General features: G+C 37.0%; 5 protein-coding genes and 1 non-coding gene across 20 annotated transcripts in view; 5 read left to right on the top strand and 1 right to left on the bottom strand.

The window, feature by feature from the left end:
* The first annotated feature begins 1,239 nt into the window (after positions 1-1,239).
* Positions 1,240-4,785, top strand: LOC107265890 (polyribonucleotide nucleotidyltransferase 1, mitochondrial). The gene is made up of 7 exons (XM_015735782.2): positions 1,240-1,431; positions 1,819-2,733; positions 2,807-2,980; positions 3,041-3,234; positions 3,319-3,479; positions 3,563-3,874; positions 3,979-4,785. The coding sequence occupies exons 1-7, from the start codon at positions 1,277-1,279 to the stop codon at positions 4,366-4,368; spliced, it is 2,301 nt and encodes a 766-aa protein (XP_015591268.1). The 5' UTR covers positions 1,240-1,276; the 3' UTR covers positions 4,369-4,785.
* On the bottom strand, positions 4,774-9,892 carry LOC107265889. 6 transcript variants are annotated; one of them, XM_025083006.1, is made up of 18 exons: positions 9,625-9,891; positions 9,538-9,565; positions 9,356-9,390; positions 9,175-9,249; positions 9,072-9,099; positions 8,734-8,996; positions 8,644-8,661; positions 8,262-8,588; positions 7,331-7,732; positions 7,044-7,267; positions 6,629-6,949; positions 6,351-6,564; positions 6,153-6,273; positions 5,934-6,054; positions 5,677-5,847; positions 5,327-5,606; positions 5,135-5,258; positions 4,774-5,069 (listed from the first exon to the last, which is right to left on the bottom strand). In XM_025083006.1, exons 1-18 carry the CDS (start codon positions 9,690-9,692, stop codon positions 4,830-4,832), a joined length of 3,060 nt encoding a protein of 1,019 aa, XP_024938774.1. In that variant the 5' UTR covers positions 9,693-9,891; the 3' UTR covers positions 4,774-4,829. The 6 variants fall into 6 exon arrangements, with proteins under 6 accessions (XP_024938774.1, XP_024938773.1, XP_024938778.1 ...); XM_025083005.1 differs by having other exon boundaries at positions 8,734-9,099; XM_025083010.1 differs by having other exon boundaries at positions 9,091-9,099; positions 9,538-9,888.
* Positions 5,415-10,397, top strand: LOC107265888. Its single transcript, XR_003059185.1, has 3 exons — positions 5,415-5,564; positions 5,633-5,734; positions 10,260-10,397. It is a non-coding gene; the product is annotated as an uncharacterized LOC107265888 (transcript).
* A 435-nt stretch (positions 10,398-10,832) lies between these two features.
* Positions 10,833-12,773, top strand: LOC107265887 (leucine-rich repeats and immunoglobulin-like domains protein 1). Its single transcript, XM_015735777.2, has 2 exons — positions 10,833-10,992; positions 11,178-12,773. Coding segments are annotated over exons 1-2 (1,350 nt in total). The 5' UTR covers positions 10,833-10,991; the 3' UTR covers positions 12,527-12,773.
* A 606-nt stretch (positions 12,774-13,379) lies between these two features.
* On the top strand, positions 13,380-18,301 carry LOC107265740 (protein artichoke). Its single transcript, XM_025083166.1, has 3 exons — positions 13,380-14,871; positions 14,954-14,957; positions 16,211-18,301. Exons 1-3 carry the CDS (start codon positions 13,386-13,388, stop codon positions 17,724-17,726), a joined length of 3,006 nt encoding a protein of 1,001 aa, XP_024938934.1. The 5' UTR covers positions 13,380-13,385; the 3' UTR covers positions 17,727-18,301.
* A 367-nt stretch (positions 18,302-18,668) lies between these two features.
* The window catches only part of LOC107265866 (sodium/calcium exchanger 3), a 54,165-nt gene continuing 51,443 nt past the window's right edge, over positions 18,669-21,390 (top strand). For 3 of the 10 annotated variants that reach the window (XM_025083170.1, XM_025083169.1, XM_025083171.1), the window contains exon 1: positions 18,671-20,902. In XM_025083170.1, coding sequence (XP_024938938.1) covers positions 19,554-20,902 — 1,349 coding nt within the window. In that variant the 5' untranslated portion in view covers positions 18,671-19,553. Of the gene's footprint in view, positions 20,903-21,390 lie in introns of all 10 variants that reach the window. The other 7 variants (XM_025083174.1, XM_025083173.1, XM_025083172.1 and 4 more) reach the window with 5 other exon arrangements.

The following is a 21,390-nucleotide window of genomic DNA, read 5'->3' as shown; positions in this document are numbered from 1 at the left end:
ATCGCCTCCGTCGATAATACGTACGCTATGCATCTACACTATACAACTATACGCTACACAACTAACTATAGGGAACACCGCACTTTTTTAAAATCTCTTAAAAATGATTGAACAATAGGCTTTTTCAACAGTTCTCAAGGAGTTCTATAGTTCCTGATAGGTTTTAACAATAGTTCTGCTACGTAACATTACAAAAATTAAGGTGGTACACGGGTGTCAGCTCCAGCACCGCCCTTGTTTAAAATCTCTTAAAAATGATTGAACAATAGGCTTTTTCAACAGTTCTCAAGGAGTTCTATAGTTCCTGATAGGTTTTAACAATAGTTCTGCTACGTAACATTACAAAAATTAAGGTGGTACACGGGTGTCAGCTCCAGCACCGCCCTTGTTTAAAATCTCTTAAAAATGATTAAACAATAGGCTTTTTCAATAGTTTTCGAGGAGTTCTATAGTTCCTAATAGGTTTTAACAATAGTTCTGCTACGTAACATCGTTAAAATACCTATTAAGGATACTAGTTGCACCATATGCTTCAGTGCAGGTATGCATAAGGAGCTGGCTTTCAGTGTTGTTTTCAGGTTATGTTTCAAACAGTTCCGGAATAGTTCTCTCTAGTACTCAATGTTGGGACCATAGTTCCGCTTGGAATTATTGTTAAATAATTCTGGAATCTAGCACCCCATCGCTGCACTCCTTAACGCAAGCAGGCATCAGGTGCTGGCTTTTGGCTTAGTAAATATTATCGAGCTTATAATGTGCACTCGAATTTAAGATTACAAAAAAAATATTTTGGCAATATCTGATGAGCGGCCGCGTTCTAAGGGTTGCTCTGGGAACCAGCGGTATATTCCGGAGAACCTCTGCCCGTCAAACTATACGTTTGTGATCACGTTCAGCTCGGCTACGACGGGACATGCATTATCGACGGAGGTGATGATCACAAAATCCTACTCCCGGACTCGCCGCCACGATTTAGGGCCATGTTTTTGGTTTCGCCTAAAACCGTAGCGTTGTGCATCTCCCTACTCATCTCTGGCCTAAAACCGCAGCGTTGTGCATCTCTCTACTCATCTCTGGTGCTAATTATGAAAATGCTAAACTTGACTTTGACTTTCATGCGAACTGTTAGGGACGTATCTTTAGGTCCATTTACAATGGAAATATATGTCACCACGTGATGTCGCCTCAAACATTTGTTTTTATATAGAGGGTTTTCAGTCTATTAAGGTTACAGCATCAATGGAGCATTCAAAAGATACCGGTTCATCAAGTAGGAATGGCAACGTTTTCAAGTTGTAGGTTATTGAAACATAATAAATTAATACGTATATCAGACCAGAACCATTGGAAAAAAGACTATTTATCCTTAATTAGATTTAGTACGCATAAATCATTCAATGAATCCGAAGTGGTTGTTCCATTGCCTAACGGGTAAGAACATCGTATTATCTTTTATGTTAACCTTCAATTCCTTTACGTAAATTCTGTAGCACAGCATCCTTTAGATAAAAAAAAATATTTAATCAGAACATGACTTTACAAATGATGTCTAGATGAACTAAACGTTCGACCTATACTCATAATATTCTTCATTGTCTTCATCAATGGTGTGACGATGTATTTATGGTTTAAAAGAAAAGCATGTTATCGTTAATTAATAAAATTTGTTATTGATACATTTGTTTATTTATTGCGTTTAAATAAAGATTTCAAACTTTTGCAAGTGTAATCAATTAATAGCATACTTGCTTAGACATTTTTTAAGTATTTTTCAAGATATATAATCTTCATTTACTTCAAATGATCTAATTCATTTAGGAGGAACCTTAGGCTCTCCACAGGTAAATATGCACGTTTTGCTGATGGATGTGCTGTGGCTTCTCTCGGAGATACCTCTGTTATGGTTACGACAGTCAGTAAAACTTATACATCCAATACTTCGTTTCTACCTCTGGTAGTAGACTATAAACAAAAAGGAGCTGCAGCTGGCCGTATTCCTACAAATTTTCTACGGCGGGAACTAGGACCAACGGAGTATGAAATTTTAACAAGTCGTCTAATAGATAGATCAATTAGACCACTTTTTCCACAAGGATATTCTTATGAGACACAGATAATGTGTAACATGTTGGCAATAGATGGTATCAACGACCCAGATGTACTTTCCATTAATGGTGCGTCTGCTGCTTTAGCTTTGTCCGATGTACCATGGAATGGTCCTGTTGGTGCTGTTAGAGTAGGGTTGATTGATAATGAAGTAATAATTAATCCAACCCGACGAGAAATGCATCAAAGCCTACTGAATCTTATTGTAAGTGCTACAAGCCAAAATTTAGTCATTATGATGGAAGCATCAGCAGAGAATATCTTGGAGCAAGATTTAAAAAAAGCTATCAAGCTTGGTGTGAAGGAATGTCAGGGTATTGTTACTTCAATACAACAGCTACAAAAAGGACATGGAAAACCAAAAAGAGATGTAACACCTGTTCCTGAGAGTTTTCAAGAATTAATAGATACTGTCAGATCTCTATCAGAAATGAAACTTCGTGAAATATTTACGGACTATAAACACGACAAGATATCAAGAGATACAGCTGTTAATAATGTTAGAACGGACGTTATGGAAAGTATGAAAAAGAGTTACTCCGATTTGGACCTCCCTATGGTGGTGGAGGCTTTTGGACAAATTAGTAAACAAATCTTCCGATCCCTTATTTTCGAAAATGAGATAAGGTATTGAATTTTACTTGAACACACAAGTCATCCATACTATAAATTGTTGAACTCCAAATCAATCATGTTACAGATGCGATGGTCGAAAACTAGAAGAAATCCGAGATATAACGTGTGAAGTAAATCTGTATAAACCGCTGCATGGATCAGCTCTGTTTCAGCGAGGCCAAACACAAGTCTTTTGCACCGTAACTCTTGACTCTGTTGAGAGTGCCTTAAAAATGGATCCGATATCCATGTTAGCAGGGTGTGTACAATTGACTTAGTGATATTAAAATACATTTTGTTAAATCCCTTTTCTCTTTAGTGGAGTAAAAGAGAAAAATTTCTTTTTGCATTACGAGTTCCCACCATATGCCACTAACGAAACAGGACGAATGGGTCCTATAGGTCGAAGAGAAATGGGCCATGGGGCTTTGGCTGAACGAGGCTTACGCGCTGTCCTTCCAAAAGATTATCCATTCACCATACGACTTACCAGTGAAGTTCTGGAGTCAAATGGTAATACGGTTATTGCATTGTGATTCGTATATCAAATTGATTTAATAATATCAACTAAATTTAGTAGTGCTGTTTCTATTAAAGGTTCCTCATCCATGGCATCTGTCTGTGGAGGAAGTATGGCTCTAATGGATGCTGGTGTACCTATATCTTCTGCAGCAGCGGGTGTTGCAATGGGTTTAATTACTAAATATAATGAAAAGTCACACCAAATTGAAGATTACAGGATACTTACAGACTTACTGGTACCTAATCTCATTGTTGCAACTCAGTATTTTCATACCGTCTAGAGAAATGTATGTACAGAAAAATATTCTTTGTTCACTAGGGTATCGAAGACTACATGGGAGATATGGACTTTAAGGTAGCTGGAACAAAAAAAGGATTTACTGCTTTGCAGGCTGACATAAAGATTCCTGGTCTTCCATTAAAAATCGTAATGGAGAGCATATCTCGTGCCTTAGACGCTAAATCACAAATTATTAATATTATGAACACAGTCATTGCTAAGCCTAGATCTGAAAAGAAAGACAATCTGCCCGTTACAGAAGACATTGAAGTACCTGTTCATCAACGAGGTAAATTCCTCGGAGTGGGAGGTTCAAATTTAAAAAAGATTCTGGTCGAGACTGGAGTCCACGTAAGTATTTGCATCTCTTATATTTATTATTTGTCATCTTTGTGGAAAATGCATCAATTTCTTTCCTTTTATCACACTATATGTATAAAAATCGTTATTTGCAGATACATCCCTCAGATGAAAATATATATACCATCTTCGCTCCTAATCAAGCGGCAATGGATGAAGCAAAGGAAATGATTCAGAATTTAATGTCACAATCGCGCGAGCCAACTCTTGACTTTGGTGGTATTTATACGGCAAAGATAGTTGAGATTCGCGAGACTGGCGTTATGGTTACTTTGTATCCCACTATGAATCCAACGCTGCTTCATAATTCCCAATTAGATCAACGCAAGATTAGCCATCCATCCGCATTAGGTCTTGAAGTAGGTCAAGAACTACAAGTTAAATATTTTGGAAGAGATCCAGTCTCAGGGCTCATAAGGTTGTCACGCAAAGTCTTACAAACTCCAGGAAATAATATAATTAAAAATTTCGTATCGACATCGTGAAAACACAACAGAATATTTTATAATAATGTAAATGAGAAATTTAGAGCAATTTATGAAGGTTGCTCAAGGATCTAGCACGAGAAAGATATAGACATTGTAATATATTTGTCTATACAAGTACAAAGTTTCAGTGACGTGCGTGTTTAGAACTTATGTCATCAAAGGAGACTCATAGAACAATGTCTATTCGTGCTGTTATGGACATTCTCTGTATTTGCGCGTATAGCTCTTGTATATATTATTAATTTTCATATAACTGTACCAAGACACTGTTTTTCTCACTATAGAAAACGGATTACATTACTTATTTTATTAAATACATTGCGAGATTTAGAATTGTGTGATAGTATCTGCAATGATAGATTATAATTTGTATAAAGTTTCGATGTAATAAAAGAATGACTATTCGAACGTTAATTTATTAGTATATTTTTATCGATCAGTACTGATTATCAAAAAATTTATCTTCTGACAGGAAACGATGAAAAGACCTCTTCGTCTTCTTCCGGCACTTCAATTACATCACCTGCCGGTAAATTAAGCTGGCAGTCATTCAACACTTTTTTGCAGACTGTTGCCGAATGTTTAAACAATTCCTTCTCTCGTTTAGTTAAACGAAGCTTAATTATATTCTGGACTCCCCTTGCAGATATTTTACAAGGTACGGAAAGAAATACTTCTAAATCCACATCATAGTGTCCCTACAATAATTTTTGACAGAACATTTTACGTAAAAAATAAGTAACAGACTAAATTACAAACTTACCCCAACAAGTGTGGATACTGAATGCACATTTTTTCTGTTTTGCAATATAGTCTGACAAAGATCAACTATACTCATGATAACAGTCCACTCCAGATGGCCTCTCGCAGAATTTGTATCAGCATTTCTACAAGAATGTGTCTTATCACAAATTCTCTTGAACTGACCCAGAATACCGGGATCCTCTGCACTTACCCACGCACGAAGGCTTCGAGTATGTCTGACCATTCCTCGGCTATCTGACTTCCACTCAAGTGACTCAATTTGGAATCAACCATGTTAACACTCGACCATACAGGAAGACAATTTTCTCCTCGTTCACCGATAATCCAAGCGTCAATGATGTTGATTGGCAAATTGACTTTTTTTGCAAGAAGATTACGCAAATTAACAGTGTCAAGATTCGTACCGGTTCCTATTACTTGATTCGAAGGTAACTGTGTCATTCTCCATACAACCCAGCTCATTAGATCAACTAGAAATTAAAATATTTTTCTACAGATATTCTGCAACGATTACACGTGAAAATTAATCACTCACTGTACCTGGTTCTACGGCTACCAGGAACACTGCTTCTGGACTATGTTCTGCTAAATTCCTTACGTAGTTATTTAACCTCTGAATATTCTTTCTTACCACGTTCATTTTATTTTGATTCTTACTGGCATTTTCACCGATTATTATTACAAGCTGCGAAGTAGCCGTGTCCGTTGGATCTGTAGAGAATGAACTGAGAGTGATGATAATTTATAGAGGACGTGATTAAAATATTTTTAATATAATTTTATTAGCTTTCCGTCACCATTGCTACAAAGGATATTTGATTGTTCCGTGTATGAAGAGGCACGTCGAATGTCTATCGTGTCGTCTAATAATCTGGAGACAGACTGATCATCGTAAAACATTATTTCTCTCGTAATATCCTATGGGAGAAATATCATAGATTATAATATAGACGACGTAACCTTATAGTAAATAAAACATAATATTTTACTCTGCCCTAATATCATTAAGGAATTACCTTTAATATGAGACTCATTGCACAGGCAGACGAGATACTATTTGCTCCCACGAAGGTAACCTTATTGCGTGGAACTTCATTATGTTCAATAATATTAGGGTCCTCAGAAAAATTCCGATAGCTGAATAAAACAATTTCAACTTGAGCATAACGTGCTATACTTTTTGTACGTTATATTTTTAACAGATAAATTTTTACTTTCTTTTCGTTCCGTCCAACAAATGGACTGATACTTTATTTGCAGGTGGAATGTCAGACGAATTTGTATAACAATCCGAATCCGCGTCTTCCTCTGATATCGTTACCTTCTTCGAAGATGCTTTCTTAATTAGGTTATCTGCGCTCGTTTGTCTCAGATTCTTCAAAGAATTTCGGAATGGTTTCTCATCTCTCTTTGAGGAATATTCTAAACCTGTCATAATGGTGGTTCGACAATTTCTTGTGTTATCTGTCAAATCTTCCAACTATCGTACTACCTTCTGTTGGGTCTGGAGGATTCTTATTATTTTCTTCAGATCGAGAATTACTCAGAGCGTACACAGCAGTCCCGTTCTTCTCGTAAAATGGTATATTCTCAAAATGGTCAATGCCATTGTTTCTATTGGACAATTTCGTAGCATCGAATTTATTGGAGGCACGTGCATCGATTTCCTTTGGAACTGGCGCCTGGTCCATATTCCAATTTATCACTGGACGAAAGGACTGTCCCGACGGGGAGTTGTCGTTATTTTTTGAAATTTTATTTTCCCTCACATCCACATCCGCGACAGCTTTCAATGGTGATATAGTACCTATGTCTTTTACGTAATTTTAGTGTGTTATTCGATGGTACACATTTTTCTATTATTATTGATGCATTCTTTAATATCGATCATACAGACATTCCATTACCTATGTCAGACTTATCCGATCTTATTCGTTTTCGAAATCCTGTAGATTCCAAACATTCTTTATCTTTTAACAATACGGGAAATGCGTGGGAATTTGGTATTAGGTCACTTTTAACTGCAACGTCATTAACCAAGTACGACCTGTCCATTTTATCATTGTAGCTTTCACTAAAGTTATTTGCTGTTTCGGATAACGAATTGGAACATCCCTTACATTGTTTTGATCTAAAAATAAGAATTTCAAGGATATTACCCTAATAGGACAAGTAATATCATACGATAGCTTACCTTGTCCTTTCCGTGAGTTTCTCCTCAAGATAATTAATATTTCCTGAAGAACAGAACGTTCTCTCCTCATTAAATGACCCTCGTACGCGAGGAGCAATTACACTCAGTTTTTCTTGTCCCTTAATTTCCGATCCCTTTCCGGCATCCAACGCCGTCCGTTCTCCTTTCATTTCATTTCTCCTTGGCACTCCTTCTCCACTAATTTCTTTCATTTCGATTATATCCGCTCCCACGTACCTGGGATTTCCATCTCTCTCGGACGCACTATAATTTTCATAACAGCTCAAAAGAAGCTGCGGGCTTCTTTCTTTGATTTCCTTAGGTACGTGCTTCGCAAAATATATCTCATCCTTCTCCTTTAGTTTACACGGTGTATTTGGACATCCTCTCAAGCTGTTCAGTCTGAACGTACAAAGGAAAGTTATTATGGTTGTGCAGCAGATTCAATATCCTGTCGAGGATAATCTAGAAAAAGCTCAAAAACAGAGACTCCCATTGAAGACTAGTTAAGTGGTTATTTTAACAAAGATTACTTCACTTGATATGGTTTGGTCATTTTTTTAGGTTAGAAATGTACGTAATTCAAACTCGATCTCGGTATTTAACTACGTTGCGAAATACTTCGATTAAACCTAACGGTCACGCGATTTTGTAATCCATTTGAAAAGCATCGAGTTGAAGTGTCTCGGACACTCCACGCGCCTACTTCCGGTTCAAAGGGACTAGGATTATTAAGTCTAATATAAACGTGATGAACGTCTTTGGATCGGTGAATCACTAAAGGGTCGGCACTCCTGAAATATGGAGGACACGCTTGTAAAAATAATTACTTTAAAGCTTTGCAAATGGGATCGTTTCGAGGATGCTGCAAATTTATTATGAATTGTTAATTTTCTATCCTTATCTACTTAAGCAAAGAGATCTTAAATACCTGGACTGCATAGCGTAATTTAATTGACTCTGTTCGTCGTTATAATTAGATTTCTCTATTAATTCTTTAGTTACTTCATGGTTTTTCGAAATAGGATATTTCAGTGTGGTACAAGAGGTGGTTACTGGTTTTGAAAATTCGAGCAAAGAGTTCGAATCTTCTTGCTGCGATAAATATTTATATCGATGTTCATAGCTCAGTTTGTCCTTGGTTTGACAACAGCTGTTATTGAAATCCTGCAATTGTTCATTTGGTGTTTCTAAATTGTACTTTTTCTTCCATTTTTTTTCATTCTTTGATAGCTTGCTGGATTCCTTGTCCATGAATCTGCAGCAGAAGTTTGGACTCTTTTAAAAGAACTAAATGTAGCTGTAATACTCACGTGTTTATTACGGCTTCCCTAAAAAGATAGAAAAAGTTTGACAAACGTAATTTCTTTTAAAAAAAGAGATTTTTCGAAAAATCAATTTACCCTAAAATCATTAAAGGATTTTTTTTATTGCACTTTTCTGACTTTTTCGTCTCCTTGATTATCTTTTTCCTTATCACCGCAGGACACTCGTCAGTGTTGCACAACTTCTCATGCTTCAATTTCTTATTCACAGGACAGTTAAGCATATAACACATTTTCCTTTCGGTTTTTGCATCGTAATTCTTCATTTCTCTTCTCTCCGTGATATCCTGCAACCTTTTATCGTCCGCATCCTTAATCTGATCCTTGGCTGAATTTTCCATCTGTACACAAGACAAGGGTTGAGCCATTGCATTGCCGTGGTATTCTGTCCCTGATTCTTGTTCTTTCGGACTAACCGTGTCAAAGAAGTCATACCTCTCGGATCTAAAAATATATGTTACTTTAGGGTTAGTCTAAATATGCAGAAATTAATCAATGATACCGTAGTCAAGAGCTTACGCGATTTTTAAATGATCTGATCCCGATTGACAAATCGAATTTAGCAGGGGTCCTTCGTTTTCTCTTTGGCGATACCTACTCGAATATCGTTTCATGAAAATAACCTTATCGAGATATACGTAGTGTTCTTATCGCTAGAAAGCCTTCTCGGAGTACTTTCTAATAGTGTTATCTAATCTACCTCGTGGAAATCAAATCTCGACTGTCAGCCTTTACCTACGAAATTGAAGTCACAAGGGGAAACATTTTAGATAAAGGACCGAGAGCAATAAGGACGATTATTATTTTCTCATTTTGAGAATTTCTCAGGGACAAGCTTACAGCAGGTCCCGTAGAGAAATTCGAATTGCAGATTTGACCTACTTTTTTCTTGATTTCATATTCAGGTGGACTGAAATTGATGATTTTTGTTTTAAGAAAATAAAACGCGAATATTAACTAATTATTTACAGTTCATCCTCTTGTAACTTCTTATCGTTTTTCCATGTCCTTTCGTCATTTTCCTTTGGGATTGACATGATAAATCATAAATATTAATTTTTTATTTATATTTTGCGTCCAATGGACTTTTTTTTATAAGCGAATAAAAATTTTACGTAAGTCTGTCACGAATTAGAAATTTTGCGGGGAGATGTTTATAATCGATTATCGACTCGAATATCGAATTAAATTAAATGAAAGATGCATAGCACACGTAATGCAGCTGATTACAGTTCTCGGCTATAAAACAGCTGAATATCAGTTTGGAGAATGGCTGGACGGGCATTTTATCAGTTCGTATGCAAACGCAGCTCGACATTTGCCCTAGCGATGGTGGTTGGTGCATTTTTCTTCGAACGGGCATTCGATCACGCATGCGAATATATGTTCGAGGAACTGAATCGGGGGGTACGTTATCGTGATATTATTAGAAATAATAATCTTAGTCTATAATGATGTTGATATTATTCATTCGGTCTCACAATCTCTGACCTCCGAGGTTAATTTAGATAATTGGCTAAGTGAACCGAGATCAATCTAATATAGAACGATTTTACATTTGTAAATATTTCCATTTGTTAATTATTTTTATACATTTCTTTCAGAGACTCTGGAATGACATCAAGGATAATTACAAACAAAAAGCAGAGGAGATGAACCACGATGGCGCCCAAATAACCCCCCAAAATATGTCTCAAGTCGAGGATAACAATAAGAGGAAAACCGAATAATTATTGACTTCTATAAAACTTTATTGAGATAATTCAGGTTGCTTGTCAAGTATAAAAAGAGGAAACGTTGTCAATGCTTGGTTGTTTATGAAATAAATTGAAATTGTTCCTGGAAATCTAAATGATAGTCAAACGATTGAATGTTTTATATATCTCTTTTATATGCAGAATGCGAAAATCATATTGGCAGCTTGAAAATTTAAAAACGCACACATTAACATTAAATATTTTTATTTAAGTTCAGACTATGATCGCATCACAGAACTCGATTGATATTGGTAAAGAATTAAGTTTATCACCGTACGCAAACATTAAATCGAATGAAAATGAATAACTTCATGATATCAATTATTGTTTTTAAATTACTTTAATTACAGAAACATTCTGGAGTAAGTAAACAAGCTTGAATGTGTAAGGCTATACATATCTTCAGCGCGTCTTTCTGAGAAATGGCTCACATGTTTCGTGCCAAAGGGAGTCACATAGGGTATAAGTAGCAGCCATTTGAGGCACGCGGTATCAGACGCAGTGTGACTGTGATTCCTGAATCATTGTAAGTCTGAGCTAAGCGAGAGTTTTAACCAGACTTATCGAACAGCATAAACGAGTGAGTACAGTTTAATTAAATTATTTAATACGGTAGAGGTGTAATGTGCTTTTAAAATTAAATTCTATTTTGACAAATTATCGATATGGCGTGTCTTTCAAAATACCTTCAGGATAGAAAAGTTCGAAATTGCCCGAAACTTTCAATTGACCATTTTGTATAAATGATCGAAACAATTTTTTCAGTGAAGATATCAAAACTCTGGAGTACAGTGTTTCTACATGTTTTTCTATTGGCGCTCGCGGGATGTCAAGAAACAGAGTCCATTGTCGCAGTCGATGGAATATACCTGGATGAAATTTGTAATCAAACGGAAAACGGAATAAGCATTAATTTTGAAAGCATGGGATTAAATTCGCTCCGCTCGAAATTTTTATCAAGTTCGCACGTCATTGCGTTGAATTTAAGAGGAAATGGTATATCAACCATAGCACGCGATGCTTTCGCGCGGTTACCAAATCTTTGCTACCTTGATTTATCATTGAATCCTTCAGTACAAGATGTAATATATGCTAATTTTCCTGTGAAACTAAAAGTATTGGTTCTGGATTCCACTGTTCAAAATTACGACGGTTATCGTTCTTATGATTCTGGAGAATGGCCAACGATCTCTCGTGTATATCCAGAAGTAAAGTATTTATATTTACGATCTAACAAGTTATCCAAATTTAACTATCGTTGGAAATTGCTATTTCCTAACGTCACACATTTATTTCTTTCACATAACAATTTTCACGAGGAATCAATATCCTCTATTCCAGAGTCTGTTACACACCTGTATCTAGAAAACAATAATATTAAAACTTTTCGTATACAAGATTTTCCAAACGTTGTATCTTTAGCATTGGATGGGAACAATATTGAATATATTAATTCTAATTACAACAATCCGTTTGCACGCGATGGAAACAATTTAGAAATATTGTCTCTAGGGAATATCAACATTAGGAAAATACACCCGGATGCATTTAGTTATATGAATAATCTAAAAAGTCTGAATTTGTCACACAATCAAATAAGTGACTTAGACACCAAAATCTTTTCACGTACACTACACTTAGAGACTCTGTTTTTAAATCATAACGAACTAAGTACAATTCCTGATGTATGCGGTCTTCCACAACTTGAAAGTCTCTCTTTACAATATAATAAAATAAGATCCGTGAGCGCAAATACCTTCTGTGACACGATGACATTGAAGTATCTTAACTTAGCTGGTAATCAAATATCCAACCTACAATTCGATAAATTCGAGAATCTAAAGAGGCTGGAAGTATTAGATCTTTCGCACAATATTCTCCATGAGCTGTCAGCAGACTGGAATTTATCACTGAACCTTCTTACCGATCTTCATTTAAACGAAAATTATTTCGAAGATTTGGATCATCTCTATTTGAACAACACTTCTGCTCTACAAAATTTATATTTGTTGAACAATCCTATAAAAACGTTAAATACTGATTCATTGCGTCACATAAAAAACTTAAACTTGCATCTTTCATATGGTGTGAAATGCGACAATATCTTATCATAAAGTTCTTAAAGAATTTTCTAGGAATAGGAATTTTAATAATAAGTATAACTGATAACATTAATTCAAAGTCGAACTTAAAGTCCAACTATGTATATCTTATAAAATGCTTTACATTGTTCTCTTATGTGTAATTTTATATACATTGAAGAAATGCATTAGCGTTGAATAATTTTTTGTAATAACTGCATTATTGTGATTGCCGGAAGGCGTATACAATATCTCAATAAAAAATGGTGGCCTAAAAATATTATCATATCCCGTACAACGCATATTTTAACTCAATAACATGATAACCCCGTCGTACGGTTTGTAGACCATCATGCCTCCACTATATGTATAAAGGATGAAAATTACTTCAAAGTTCAGTCGTTAGAATAAGCGAAAGAAGCAAACCGGTTGATCCTCAAGTAAGTACATATCTATAATAGATTTCCAAAATTTGAATATTGAACCATTTGCGGTAATCATCAGATCAAATAACAATTATAAACAATCCATAAATATAAAATTTTAATATCTTATTCGAATGTATTCTTTTGTTCATCTATTGGCAAAAACTAACATCCAAATCTAGGAAATTGACTCATCTCAATTTCAATTTAATTTTTTTTGTCTATCCTTACTTTCATTCTTTTTTGCCTAATTTTCCTAATTAATCCTTGTCATGCTGTTTATCAAGGTCTCCCACTGTCGATCACATTCTTTATCTTATATGCTATTCACTATCTTTTTCCCCATTTTTACATAAGCTTATTTCAATACACTGTCGCTCGATCAGCCTTGTTTTTTATAATGACGTTCGGAATCTTTCGAAAAAAAACATTGACAAATTTCAATTCGTTTGTTACAGAACAGCACCATGTATTATTTTCTTCTGATTCTGTTTATATATTCGGGAATATCAAATATTCAAGGCATAAATTCAGTGTATGACATTTTTAATTTTCTGGATGAAGACCAAACAACACGAAACCGCATAGCCAGACGAAGTCCTAATGAATTATTTTCAACCAACGACGAAAATTTGCCAATCGGAAAATGCGAAGACATGGAGGAAAATATACCATTAAGACTTTCGAATGTAGAATTAAAACAAATTAAGGCAGGATTCATTGATAGTCCTTACATATCATGTTTGAGCCTCGACGGCAATATGATTGATGATTTAGTGCCAGGAGCTTTTGATAATCTTCCAAACCTTATATATCTCGATCTAAGTCGAAATCAGATACCAACGAATTCCCTAATGCCGGTCGATACTTTTGAGAATTTGACGACCTTAATTCTTGATGAAAATATACCTTCTCCCTATAGTGGGCTAAATCCCGGAGGACTCTTGAGGGTCACTGGATATTTTCCAAAACTAAAATACTTGTATCTTCGTAAAAATGGAATAACAAAAATTTCTCCGAACTTTACTCAGAATGTACCAAATCTCTCCTACCTGTATTTATCCGAGAATGCGATCGGAGATAATATATTAGATTTTGCACATAACATACCGAATTCATTAACTCACGTTTACTTGGAACGTAATGGAATCGAACGCATCGTCGGTTGGCAGTTGATGTATTTGGTATCATTGTTTCTAGATGGAAACAACATAAGGACACTTTGTTATGAAATTTGTGATCAATCGTCACTGTCACTAAAATTCGCATCGAACTTGGAGACTCTATCGATATCTCATAATAATCTTAAAACTATAAATCCGACAGCATTCGTCGATACCGATAATCTGTTAAGTTTGGACCTTTCTCATAATGCAATTGAAACCATTGGTGAAGGAACGTTCAATGAGACTGTGCGACTTGCTAATCTATCTTTAGATCATAACCTGCTGACTTCGATTCCTGATCTAAGTACAATGTATAATATAACAAATTTGTATTTAAACGACAATTACATTCAAAATATCACTAGGGGTACGTTTTCGAATTTGTCGTATTTGACGAACGTCACACTAAACAACAATTTGATCGAATATGTAGAACCGCTAGCGTTTTCGAATTTGCCGATGCTAATGGAATTAGATCTTTCTAATAACAAGATACACCATTTGCCATTGAACTGGATGTTAGCGCAGATGAATCTTCGCAATCTTTACTTGAACATGAACAAATTTGAAAGCCTTGATGAAATTGCAGTTACCGATATTATATCCTTGGTGGGATTGCACATGAATGACAATCTGCTGAAATACATAACAAAAAAATCATTTGAGTATCTACCTGAAAATACAACTTTGTATATACAACGTAAATGTAAGGTGCCTGTTTGTGTATGGAAAGATGAAGAGTGTAATATACGTTGTCGACATTTATATGACCCTTATTATTATAATCGTTACTAGAGAATTCTACAACGCACAGTTTATGCACGGATGAATTTTTACAATCTTCACTTAAACATTAACAAATTTGAAAGTTCTGTAAATTACATATACTGCGTACACACTAAGATCCGATCTATATTCAAAATTCTATATCATAAAAATATTTAACAATTAAGAAGAATACATGAAATCGTATCAATGAAAATCTTGATTCAAGAAATTTCTACCTGAAAGAATTCCTACAATTACAAACCAGAAGTACAGTTTGACAAAAGGATCGGAGTAGCAACCCTCTTCCGGTGGGATTTCGAACATCTGATTCCTTGGTAAATCAGCCATCCCTTTTCCTTAATGATAATTTTATAATTTTTACCAAGTGTAACAAGATCAATCGCAGCTGATGGTAGATTCGTCGTAAATTAAATTGAAATTGTTCTCATAAATCTAATCTGTACTTTATATAACGAATTAATGGTTGGTGAAACTTTGCCACGATGATGAAATATTTTAATCGAACAAAATAACTGGAATATAGTTACAAAGTATGAATCTGTAAATACGTATATAAATATCAGACTGCGAACACAGTACAGCGATAAACTGTACCCTGAGGTCAAAGAACTTTTATTTAAAAGATTTATACAACTTGGTGTTACTTGCTGATAATAAAATATTTACTAGTTCATAATACTTTACTCATTTTTCAATCATATTGCGAATTGATTAATCATGGGCACCGGAACGATATTAAGGAAAATAAAAACAAACGTGAAAGACGCAAATCACGATAGTTTCCAAAATGCCGTGATGTCAGCCGATATAAATCGTGATAAGAACTACGTGGAATAAATCTGATGGAAATATGCAATAAGACGAATAACGAATAAAAATAAATAACGATGTATTTGCATAAAATAAATTTTGTTTAATAGTACCAAAATAGAATATATAATTACCAAGTAAACTATCCTAGTGCAAAAAGATAACATTTTTTGATATACCTTATCGTATATTAGGTCAACCATAGGATAACCTTCGCATCCGGCACAGATCCTCATGCCTTCGATTTATCATTCAGCTAACTTACATACCTGGTAATTCTACTGTATATAAATCCCCGTCCGCGCCTACCTTCAGGCAGACGGACAGTCGGGAGTTTGAACGATCAGAAGCTCAGAGCTTAGGTGTTCAGTCGTCAGAGTGAAGCGAAAAGTGAAAGTGTTAAGAATCTCCAAGTGAGTATACCTACGAAGTAGACCACTTAGCATATCGAATCGCGTGTTAATTCCAATAAATGAAATAACGATAAAAAAAAGTAATATAAATTCATCGAAATTTCTTTGTTACAGAACAGCCATGTTTCGACTTCCTATAGTCCTGTGCATGTTTGTTGCATTATCAGAAAGTCATGCGAATAATTCTCTTCACGAAATACTTCATCTTCCCGACGAAGACCCAGTCATTCGAAATCACATATTCAGACGCAGTCCGGAAGAATTATTCTCAAGGATCAACGTGTCTTTGCCCTTTGGAAGATGTCAAGACGCGAATGCGAATATGTCTCTAAGACTGTCGAACAGTGGATTAAGGAATATTAATCCTGGATTCATTCAAAGTCCTCAGATAGAATGTTTAAGCCTGGATGATAATATGATTCAAAACGTAATGCCGAATGCTTTTGATAAACTTCCAAATCTAATTTATCTCGATCTAAGTCGAAATCAAATACCAACAAATGTTCTGATTCCGGTGGACACTTTTAATAATTTAACGACTTTAGTCCTCGACGAAAATATAGACTTCTTAGGGATAAGTCGCGATCGAAGCTTGGGAGCTCTTGGGTATTTTCCAAAACTAAAATACTTGTATCTTCGTAAAAACGGAATAGTGGAAATACTTCCGAGCTTCGCTCAGAATTTACCGAATCTTACGCATCTTTTTCTGTCCGACAATGAAATCGGGAACGGCGTGTTACACTTTTTCAATAACGTATCGAACTCCCTGACACACGTTTACTTGGAGCGAAATGGAATTCAACACGTGACCGTATGGCAATTGTTGTACATAGAGGCAATATTTCTGGACGGCAACAATATAAAGATGCTTTGCAATAAATATTGTAGCGAATCTTCGCTATCCCTTAAATTTGCATGGAGTTTGGAGACCCTGTCGATGTCTCACAATGATCTCGAGATTATCGAACCAGATACGTTCGACAATGCTGTTAATTTGTTAAATTTGGATCTTTCTTATAATGCGATTGCAGACATTCGTGAAGAAACGTTCAGTAAAATTTCGCGTCTTTCTAATCTCTCGTTAAATCATAATTTGCTGACAACGATTCCTGATCTAAGCCGCCTGTACAATTTGACGTATCTGTATTTAAATAGTAATCTTATAAGAAAAATTGCAAAGGATACATTTTCCTACATGTCGTATTTGACGAATGTCAAATTGAACGACAATTTGATTGAATACATCGAACCTCTGGCTTTTTCGAAATTGCCGATGTTAATGGAATTAGATATTTCTAATAACTCTTTGCATCGTCTAGCACTGAATTGGATGTTACCACAAAAAAATCTTCGAAATCTTTACCTTAATTTCAACCAATTTGAAAGTCTTGATGACGTGTCTTTGATCGGTGTCAAATCTTTGAAGGGACTGTACATGAACAAAAATCCATTGAAATTTCTGACGATACGATCATTAACCGATTTACCATTAAATACAACTTTGTACGTGGAAAGTGATTGCGAGGCGTCTAAGTGCGCTTGTGAATTCGGAGAGGACGACTGCGACAAATATTGCCCATATTTACGGAATGACGATTACGATTTGGACAATTCAAAGCATTTTGATTGAACTAATCGTGGTCGTACGTTACTGTATAATTAAATAGATTATATTAGATATCTACGTACAGTCAGGTCCACCAGTTCAGTATTCCCTTGACAGTTCGATAATAGTCTCTAGCAAGCTACATAAAATTTTTGTTATAAAGCATGCTTGTGCATTGGTTTGCACTAAAATATATTTCATTTTATCGTATACTATAATAATTTTATGAGAATCCACGTGTTATTTGCGAAGGATTGCATTCTTTATGAACTGTCAAAAAAAACACATCAAACTCATGGACCGACTATAGCTATATGGATTATTTTAATCGAAGGTCGATTATCTTTATTATAATCATTTAACGTTTAATTATGAATTATACAGTGAACGGTTATATATCAAGGAATAGGAATATACCTACGATTCGCTTTAGATTAATCATAAGCGATAGTTCTAACGGGTAATCAACGCTATAGTAAACTGAATTGCGCTTGTACGAATACTGTAATCTGCATATATTAATCCTTGTAAACTGCCTGCTAAAGCTGAATTTTGTAAATTTGAATATTAAAATAACAACAAAAGAACGAGCCTCTAAAATCTCAATTGAAAATCTAAAGATTCAAAAAACCTCCACTTCTCGTCGGAAAACCTTAAAAGCTTAGTGCCACGCGAAAAACAATGTCTCTCAGCAAGACTATACAGTACACGAAATCGTATAGCTGAAAATCTCGTGCCAAGAGATTCGCTACCAGAGAAAATCCCACCACTGTAACACGGAAGTAAGCACCGACAAAAGGGTCGTAGCAGCGACCCGCTTTCGGTGGTATTTGAAACATCCGCGTACCCTGATAAATCATCCATTCATTCCTCTCGCTCATACCGAAAAGGTAGGAACAATAGAACTCATGACAGTGTGAAGGAAATTTGGCTGAACCCTTGTTGAATAGAGGATGGTCTAGGTCAAGGATAAAAAGAGACATAGCGATATGAAATGAAAATCCATCCTAAGAATCGCAAGGGTACAACACTCTATACATCCTTTTGATAAATTTAAAAGTACTTTTAAAGTCCTCGGGGTACAGCAGAGCGCATGGAACGAAGGGTGTGCTCTATCTGAGAGGTATTCTCAAGCCGTAGATCGTACTAGGTGGTACGCAACCAGTAGATACGCATGCGCCGATTACAGTGGGTAGCTCACGGAGCCAAAGGGATGCTGTCGGAGAATGGGAAAGGAAAGCACCAGGGATGGAATATATAGATACCTACGTACGTAGACATATAGTATGTCTGGATAGAGGTATAGTATACTGAACTGGGTATAGCAAGCTATGGCACAGTGGACTATAGAGCGTAAAAGAGGGTTGGCACAGCAGTGGCGACGGAATAACCAGCGCCGTAGCAGAAAACCGTTGGGAGCTCCGAGACCCGACGGAGTATTCAGTGTTCGGTCGAACGCGGTTCGGTTAACAAGTGTCGTGCGTTCGGTGGTGAGTATTCATTAGTAGCGCGATTAGCTGGTGCTTTATAATCGCGATGGGAGAGTTTCGTCGTGGAGATTCCCCCAGGTAGCCGATCCGATGTAGGTGCGGAAAGTGGGCGAGAAAAAGAGTGTAAGATCGAAAGAACGAGAGAGAGAGAGATATATAGAGGGAGGGAGGGGGGAGAGAGAGTGTTCAAAAGTCGTCGAAGGTGTGTGTATGCTAGAAGGGGAGTGAGAGAGAAAGAGGTGTAGAGTATCGGAGAAAGGTGAGGGAATAACGACAAGAAAAAGAGAACGAGAGTGAGAGTGGTTAAGGGCGGGAGGGAAGGTAAATAAGTATAGGATTATAAAGAGTGTATATTTAAAAAATGCGTGGTAATTACTCGGTACACTGTGTACCGGGTTTAGTGGTCCCGCTATGGAGTCCCGTGTCAAATATTGGACTTGTCGACATTGTCTTTCGCGGTACCATATACTTCTTGGCGCTCTTATATCTCTTCATCGGAGTATCGATAATCAGCGATCGTTTCATGGCCGCGATCGAGGTGATCACTTCGAAGGAGAAGGAGCTCGTCGTACGCAGACCAGGGAGGGAGCCGCAAATAGTTATTGTACGAGTGTGGAACGAGACCGTCGCCAATCTCACCCTGATGGCACTAGGTAGTAGCGCCCCCGAGATATTACTTTCGATCATCGAGATATGGGCGAAAAACTTCCAAGCCGGTGAATTGGGTCCGGGTACCATAGTCGGCTCAGCGGCCTATAATCTGTTCGTCATTATATCGCTCTGTGTGTTTGTCATACCGTCTGGTGAGACCAGGAAGATAAAGCATCTTCGTGTATTCTTCGTGACCGCCACATGGAGCATATTCGCCTACGTATGGCTCTACGTGATCCTCGCAGTGTCCAGCCCGGGTGTCCTCGAGGTTTGGGAAGGCATCCTGACCTTCTCCTTTTTTCCTGCTACCGTACTCACAGCCTACGTTGCTGATAGACGACTACTTATCTACAAGTATCTTCACAAAGGATATCGTATGAACAAGAGAGGAGTGATCGTGCAAGCGGAAGCTGGTGATTCCGAGATTGGTGTTGAGCTTGAGATCAAAACCCAACTCGACGCAATATCCGCGGACGATACTGGCGACACCGACGACACCCCCGAGGCTCGTGAATTCGAGCAAACGCGTCGCGATTATATAAATACGCTAAGGGAGTTACGCAAGAAGAATCCCACTCTGTCGCTGGAACAGCTGGAGGTCATGGCCCACGAGGAGGTCCTCGGAAAGGGACCGAAGAGCCGCGCCTTCTACAGGGTCCAAGCGACTCGTAAAATGGTCGGCGCTGGGAATCTCAGTCGGAAGATCAGCGAGAGAGCTCAGAGCGATCTGAGTGAAGTCAAGGCCGAACTTCAACGGGCTGAGGCTGAGAGTGTCGATATCGAGAGCATCAACGCCACGAGGATATTTTTTGAACCTGGACACTACACCGTCATGGAAAACGTCGGAACATTCGAGGTCGGAGTCACGCGAGTTGGTGGAGATCTCACCAAACCCTGTACCGTTGATTATTGTACCGAGGATGGATCAGCTGAAGCCGGTTCCGACTATATACCTGCTAAGGGTACCCTCACCTTCGCTCCTGGTGAAACCAGGAAGACTATACAACTGTCTGTTATTGATGACGAAATCTTCGAGGAGGATGAACACTTTTACGTACGGTAAGAATCTTTTTTTTTATTGCTTCGAACACATATAGTTTGACATATACCGCCTTGGGGAATGGAAACCTAATTATACAAAAAACTGAAAAATTTAAGGTTATAAAAAATAAACTTGAAAGATATAGAAGTCTGGTGGAGACATCCTTGTGATATTTTTGTACCCTTGGCCCGAATAATAGGGACTAGGATTAATCGCGCTTAACTTACTCGCCTCGGGATGGGACTCCGCAACCCCATTAATTTAGCAGGGACAAGGAGTCCCCGTTGACTTCTCGCTAGAATATAAATGTCGAGCTACCATAAGGGAGGTGTAGGTAAACTGGTGGGAAAAGTAATAAAATGCAGGTAAGATGTCGTGAGTCACGCAGCTACTCGTCTTGCCTCTAATCACGTAACGTACGCTCACGCGCGGATTATGTTTATCCAAAGTGAAATAAGGTCGAGCAGGAAATCATTACCGCATACTTAAGATTTTCCACGCGTGC

This window comes from Cephus cinctus, unplaced genomic scaffold (genome assembly GCF_000341935.2).
Source record: "Cephus cinctus unplaced genomic scaffold, Ccin1 Ccin1_scaffold0240, whole genome shotgun sequence".
NCBI lineage: Eukaryota > Metazoa > Arthropoda > Insecta > Hymenoptera > Cephidae > Cephus > Cephus cinctus.
The sequence above is the reverse complement of the archived record's forward strand: the minus strand, read 5'-3'. Positions and strand labels throughout refer to the sequence as shown.